The 7500-nt window shown below is 44.7% G+C and overlaps 1 protein-coding gene across 1 annotated transcript in view; it reads right to left on the bottom strand.

Annotated features, from left to right (window-relative positions):
- Positions 1-2974: 2974 nt before the first annotated feature.
- ccdc3a (coiled-coil domain containing 3a) overlaps positions 2975-7500 on the bottom strand; it is a 27684-nt gene continuing 23158 nt past the window's right edge. The window contains exon 3 of the mRNA XM_063217936.1: positions 2975-3325. Coding sequence (XP_063074006.1) covers positions 2984-3325 — 342 coding nt within the window. The 3' untranslated portion in view covers positions 2975-2983. The remainder of the gene's footprint in view (positions 3326-7500) is intronic.

Here is a 7500-nt window from a genome sequence, read left to right as displayed (position 1 = left end):
GCGTGCGTGCGTGCGTGCGTGCGTGCGTGCGTGCGTGCGTGTGTGTGTGTGTGTGTGTGTGCACGCGCGTGTGTTTCCGCATACTTTCCTCACAGGTCTCCACTGGTCTCCGATGTGTATTTCTGGATTTCTGGGGTGCAGGAGTGTTTGGGGTCACATCCCGATCCTGAATGTGGTTCTCATTATTCAGCCCCGATCCAGCTGGATAAACTATTGCAGTTGCATAACGTAGCCTGAGGATGACACTGACTGACTGACTGGCTCCTCTGTAGTGTGTGTGTGTGTGTGTGTGTGTGCATGTGTGTGTGTGTTGTGGGGAATGTTTTTGTTTTTGGGTGCTGTTGGAGCTTTAGATGGCACGGGCCGAAAGGCCTTCATTATTTCTTTTCCTCTCCTAGTATGTGTGTGTGTGTGTGTGTGTGTGTGTGTGTGTGTGTGTGTGTGTGTGTGTGTGTGTGTGTGTGTGTGTGTGTGTGTGTGTGTGTGTGTGTGATTGTGTGTGTGTGTGCGAGCGTGTGCGCGCGTGTGTGTATGTGTGTGTGCGCACGCGTGTGTGTGATGAACACTTGCTGTACAGTATAACGGCAGCATCATATTTTATTTCAATCGTCCTCTTCATATCTGCCAGTACTGTGTTTCATCCAACCTGAAGCCTTTCCCAGCCTGAAATTCCAAAGTAATCCAATATGCAAAAAAACACACACACACACACACACACACACACACACACACACACACACACACACACACACACACACACACACACACACACACACACACACACACACACACACACACACACACACACACACACACACACACACAGAAAGAGACAGAGAGAGAAACACACATACAGAAACACAGACACAGACACAGACACAGACACACACACACACACACACACACACACACACACACACACACACACACACACACACACACACACACACACACACACACACACACACACACACACACACACACACAGACACACACATGATCTGATAATCTGTACTCAAAAAATTCCAGTCAATATTTAACCTTTCAGAAACAAAACTTTATATTGAAAAGAACATTATGCACAGGTATACAAAACAATTAATCGATAAACAAACATATTGTCCATTCACACTCTCATTGTCATTCATTAATCCATCTCACCCATTAGTCATAAGCAAAAGATTCTAGAATAGATCATTCTGGAATCTTTGGTAATTAGTTCTATCATCCATGATGGAGTGGAATAAAGGCCCTTGCGAATTCTGTATCCGGGGGACCATGGTAACCTCTTCTGGAACGTTTGTGTGTGTGTGTGTGTGTGCGTGCGTGCGTGTGTGTGTGTGTGTGTTTAATGATATAGGTATGTGGCAGCTATGATAATTACATTGAAAAAAAGCGGAAGCCCAACTAGGAAACTCCAACTCCCATTGTCATTGCACACTGCACGCAATGAAATTACATTTGTGCACCCATGCAAGGGGACAGCCCCCAATGGCACCCGAAAAGGAGCAGTGTGGCAGGACGGTACCATGCTCAGGTTACCTCAGTCATGGATGAGGATGGGGGAGAGGACTGGTTAATAACTCCCCCCACCAATTTAGCGGGTCGGAAGTCGAACCGGAAACCTGTTGGCTACAAGTGTGTCACCCTAACCGCTTACCTATGACTACCCGTGTGTCTACTGTATATGCAATATGTTACCAATGTATCAATGTCTATAGCAAAGTTGCAGTTACAGTCAGTAATAAAATATTCATCAACGTCATTCTTTCTATGACCTATAGGGGGTGCTGTCACCACAGGAAGTGATAACAGTGAATAGAAGCTGTGCAACAAATAAACAAGTCAGACAGGCGGACAAAGATGCGTCCGTCTATGCACTGCCACCTGGTGGACACAGGAAGGAATGACAATTCAAAGAATGCGTTTCAGACGGACAAATGCATTTCAGACGGACAGGCAGACAGACGGACAGACATACCTCTTATAGAGATGCTAGGACACATCTAAAAAGACGTGGCGACACAAGACAGATTGGACATGCTAAGGCAGACCGCACAGCAGTCTTTTGGCAGCTAACACTCCAGAAATACTGTCTGTACATGCAGCTTATAATGAGAGGGCATCGAGTCAATAATCTTCCTTGCAGAAATGTGGAGATGAAAGGGTTTGTGTGTGTGTGTGTGTGTGTGTGTGTGTGTGTGTGTGTGTGTGTGTGTGTGTGTGTGTGTGTGTGTGTGTGTGTGTGTGTGTGTGTGTGTGTGTGTGTGTGTGTGTGTGTGTGTGTGTGTTTAGTGGCGCTATTGTGATGTCTGATATGTATATTATGTATATTTGTAGTAACAATTTCGATGTGGTGAAGGTCTGACAAACTTCTGAAGCATCCTTAACTGCTGTGGTGTGTGTGTGTGTGTGTGTGTGTGTGTGTGTGTGTGTGTGTGTGTGTGTGTGTGTGTGTGTGTGTGTGTGTGTGTGTGTGTCTATATTACCCTTTTAAAGTCCCTGTATGTATCTGTGGTGTGGTGAGATGTGTGTGTGTGTGTGTGTGTGTGTGTGTGTGTGTGTGTGTGTGTGTGTGTGTGTGTGTGTGTGTGTGTGTGTGTGTGTGTGTGTGCGTGCGTGCGTGCGTGCGTGCCTGCGTGTGTGTGAGAGAGAGAGAGAGAGTGAGTGTATATCTGTATGTCTATATTCCCCTTTTAAAGTCCCTGTATGTATCCAGCGCGGTGTGTGTGTGTGTGTGTATGTGTGTTCCCCTTTTAAAGTCCCTGTAGTATTCAGCGTGGTGTGGTGAGGAGTGTGTGTGTGTGTGTGAGTATGTGTGTGTGTGTATCTGTGTGTCTATATTCCCCTTTTAAAGTCCCTGTACATATCCAGCGTGATGTGGTGAGGTGTGTTTGTGTGTGTGTGTGTGTGTGTGTGTGTGTGTGTGTGTGTGTGTGTGTGTGTGTGTGTGTGTGTGTGTGTGTGTGTCTCTATTCCCCTTCTAAAGCCCCTGTATGTGTCCAACGCGGCGTGGCGAGCTCCTCCCGTGCTTCTGCGGCGTCCTCGGCGACTGCGGCGGAGGCGCATGATGGGATATGGCGTTGGTGTGATGCTGATGTTGTCCAGCCCTCCGCTCAGCCGCGCTCAGGCGTTCCCGCAGGTCCCGCGTCTCCCGTTCGGCCTGGCGTGCCGTCTTGCGGACGCGGCGCATGGAGCGCTTGAGCTTCTTCACACGTTCCTTCAGCTGTTTGTTACGGCGCTCCAGGTCGGCGGTGCGCTCTTGGAGAACGCGGACACGCTCCTCCTCTTCAAACAGGACCTGCTGCACTGAGGAACACAGCAACTGGAGAGAGAGAGAGAGAGAGAGAGAGAGAGAGAGAGAGAGAGAGAGAGAGAGAGAGAGAGAGAGAGAGAGAGAGAGAGAGAATTAGACGAAGTCAAACTCAGACTAGTAATCAACTCAGAAGAGCTTTTATTACTTATTCCAGCTCAGCTGTTTGCTCCTTGAGAATCCTCCCACCCACCAAGAGCACCTGCTGTACTAACGAGCACAGCAACTGATGCAGAGAGAGAGAGAGAGAGAGAGAGAGAGAGAGAGAGAGAGAGAGAGAGAGAGAGAGAGAGAGAGAGAGAAAGTTAACCAAACACAGGAAAAAAAACAACTCTACTGTCAGTTCAGCTCAGCTTCCTCAAACAAGACGTGCTGCACCAACGCCTGATGAACTCTCATATGTTCCACAAAGCGCCAATGACCAAAGCAACTTAGGAGGGGACAAAAGGGAAGTGGAAGGATAGAGAAAAGTGGAGAGAGAAGTGCAAAAATGTCAAGAGAAAGGCAAAGAGGGAGAGAGAGAGGTGGAAAGAGGGAGGAAACGAGAGAAATTGAATGGAGGAATGTATAGGAGCAGTGTTGGGAGTAACTCGTTACAAAAGTAACTAATTACTGTAATGCATTACCTTTTTGAGTAACGCAGTAATGTAACTGATTACAGGGGAAAAAATCGGTAATATGTCCTCGTTACAATGCAAGTAACTTGCACATTACAACGCATTTTTTTCACCTACATTTTGTGTGGGTATTTTGTCTTCTTTATACAATGTTCGCGGATCACCGCGAGATCAGCTATTGCCTACGATAGCCTACGTCCGTGCAGAGATTTTAAAGTTTCACGCAGAACATTGCTTCCTCTTTCACGCTTCGTCTCTCTAAATGGCAGGCTGACACAGGATGACCGATCCAGAAGATCCAGCTTGCTCGTTTTCAAGATGGGTATACAGTGGTGCTCATATGTTTACATACCCCAGCAGAATATACGCTTTCTTGGCGATTTCTCTCAAAATATGAAGGATTACACAAAACCTTTTTTTTCACTCATTGCTAGTGACTGGCTTAAGATATTCATTAGCAGTATTCTGTGTTTACTCTTTCAAAAGCATGATCACAACCCAAACTACCCAAATGACCCTGTTCAAAAGTTTACATACCCTAGTTTCTGATGCTGAATATGGCCCTGTTGAACATCAGGGACCGCTCTAAATTGTTTGTGGTAGTTGTGGATAAGGCTCTTAATGTTCTCTGATGACAAAACAGCACATTCTTCCTGGCAGAATGGTTGTTTCCTATAATATCTTTGGGTGTCTTGCTGGAACCTCACATTTGAGGTTTCCCCTGAGTGGCTCAATGATGTTGAGATCAGGAGAGTGAGACGGTCGCTCAAAAAAAAATCATTTTATTCTTTCTGAAGCTAATGACGGGTTGATTTGGCTTTCTGTGCTGAAATATTGTCATGTTGGCATGTCCAAACAATGGACCATGTGCAGATTCAAGGCTGATGAGTGTCAAGTTTCCTCCAGTATTTTTCACGGGGCAATGTATTCATCATTCTGTGAGTATGGACCAAAAGTGTAGTGCATTTGTAACTCAAATGTCCCCATGACATCAGTGGTCCATAACCATGTTTCACAGAAGGAATGGTGTAACTTTCATCATAGGCTCCGTTGACTGTTCTCCAAATGGTACTGTTAATAGTGGCTGAAAAAAGTTCCATATTGATCTAATTTTTCCAAATGACTTTGTCACATGCATTCTGATGCTTCTCACTATGCTATTTTGTGTATCATATGTAAAATAACATGTTTGCATTTCTCCTGGCAACCCCCAACAGCCCATCTTTCCTCAAGTGCCTCTTTCCTGTACAGTTTAAAACATTTTTTCATGTTGTCCTACATTTCACCTGAAGTTATTTTTTGGTTGTCCTATGCCTCCTGAACAATTTCCCTTGCAATAATCATTGCAATGCAATGATTCCCTTGCCCATTGGCTTGATTCCAACCAAACCCCTCATATTGCATTTCTGAATTGAAATTCCAACAGTGCCAACATGACAATATTTCGACACAGAAAGCCAAATCAACCAATCATTATCATCAGAAAGAATAAAATGAAGGTTTTTGAGCGACCATCTCATTCTCCTGATCTCAACATCATTGAGCCACTCAGGGGAAACCTCAAATGTGAGGTTCCAGCAAGACACCCAAAGATATTATAGGAAACAACCATTCTGCCAGGAAGAATGTGCTGTTTTGTCATCAGAGAACATTAAGAGCCTTATCCACAACTACCACAAACAATTTAGAGCGGTCCTTGATGTTAAACAGGGCCATATTCAGCATCAGAAACTAGGGTATGTAAACTTTTGAACAGTGTCATTTGGGTAGTTTGGGTTGTGATCATGCTTTTGAAAGAGTAAACACAGAATATTGCTAATAACTATCTTAAGCCAGTCACTAGCAATGAGTGGAAAAAAAAGGTTTTGTGTAATCCATCATATTTCGTGAGAAATCGCAGAGAAAGCGTATATTCTGCTGGGGTATGTAAACATATGAACACCACTGTATGCCCACTACTTTGACTCCATTGAAAATAAGGAACATTTAAGTTAAATGCACACTGTACTTGAAACCCAAACCGCTTTCCACGTCGAAAAACAGTAGCCTACAAACAATTTGACAATAGGAAGAGGTGCCATAGCACCAGTGGCGGAACAATTGCACACAGGGCCCCAGGGCAAGACACTTATAGGGCCCCCTATACAGCTTGCCAAGCTCACACTAGGGCCCCCACCACCAATATGAGAGGGCCCTGGGCCCAGGGGCAAGTGCCCTGCCTGCCCTCCCTATAGCTCCGCCCCTGCTTAGCACCACCAAATTAGTCAGGAAAGGAGGGGATGCATCCCATTCGCACGAGACAGGGACACGGCAGGGTAGGCTATCCGGGGGGGTGTGGGGGGTGGGGGGGGGGGGGGGAGTATGTTGCACCCCCCTCACTTTTGTTCAACTAAACATCACTAAAATTGAAATAAATCAATTTGAAATAAAATATTATAGGCCATTTGGCTCATATTAATGCTTAATTATATTTCATTGTAGCTTCAGCTGTACTTCCAAAACGACTTGTGGATGGCAGGTGAAAGTCATGCCACCTCATAGATTTGCACTGTAGATTGCCAAATCCTTATTTCCAGTCATTTTGGCTAAAGTAACTAAAAGTAATGCAAAAGTAGTGTAATGCCTTACTTTAAAAAAAAAGTAATGTTGTAATGTAAGGCATTACTTTTAAATGACAGGAACATGTAATAAGTAGTGCATTAGTAGTGCAGTTTATGAGTAACTTTCCCAACAGTGTATAGGAGGCAAGGAGAGACTCACTGTGTGGAAGTCAATGTGCTGCTTACACAGTGTCAAGACTACTGCTATCCAAATTCAACACAACAGCTGAGAATGGGGGTAAAGCAACAGAGGGAGAGAGAAAGTGAATGAGTAAGAAAGAGGAGGGAAGTGGGGGAGGTATAAAAAAGAAATACCAGTGTAAACATTGTCCACGCGGTGGACTGATCATCAAAGTGCTTCACGGGGTCCGCAGGGACCACTGCACTCCAGAAGCTGAGGGTTGAATTTCTGTCAACATATCAAGTATGGTAAAACCATCAAGGCATTAGGTATCAACCAGTATCATCATGGTTGAATTGGACATATGACACAAAGGGCATCTGCCCAATGGACTCTTGATGATTTTGGCATGGCCCTCCCCTCAATGGTATCAATGGTCCTCATGTCGTTACAGCAAGCCTCTTCGAGATAGTCAGATATAAATGAAGTATTTTGGCTGTTAGAAGGTCACAATAGCTCATATTGGATGACTAAAATGTTGTCAAAGGCTTCATTGTCTCGCTCAATGCCTGGTGGTGGGCCGGTCTTGGCTGAAAAACTGTTCGGCCCGATTTTTCATCCAAGTCCAGCCCTGAGTATCATGACAATGTAGATGGTATCACATCATAACAACTTAATGAAAGACAAATTAGGGATAAATGCATGACATCAAGAGTTTGGTCACCTACAGAACAGTTCAGAAAAAGACCAGGTCAAAAAAGTTTTTCCAACGAATCTTTCATCAGAAGCAGATGAATGCAAGTGTGTGTGAGAGAGAAAAACTGTAAAAAAAACAAAACAAAAAGAAGT

This window comes from Engraulis encrasicolus, chromosome 15 (genome assembly GCF_034702125.1).
Source record: "Engraulis encrasicolus isolate BLACKSEA-1 chromosome 15, IST_EnEncr_1.0, whole genome shotgun sequence".
Lineage (NCBI taxonomy): Eukaryota > Metazoa > Chordata > Actinopteri > Clupeiformes > Engraulidae > Engraulis > Engraulis encrasicolus.
The sequence above is the reverse complement of the archived record's forward strand: the minus strand, read 5'-3'. Positions and strand labels throughout refer to the sequence as shown.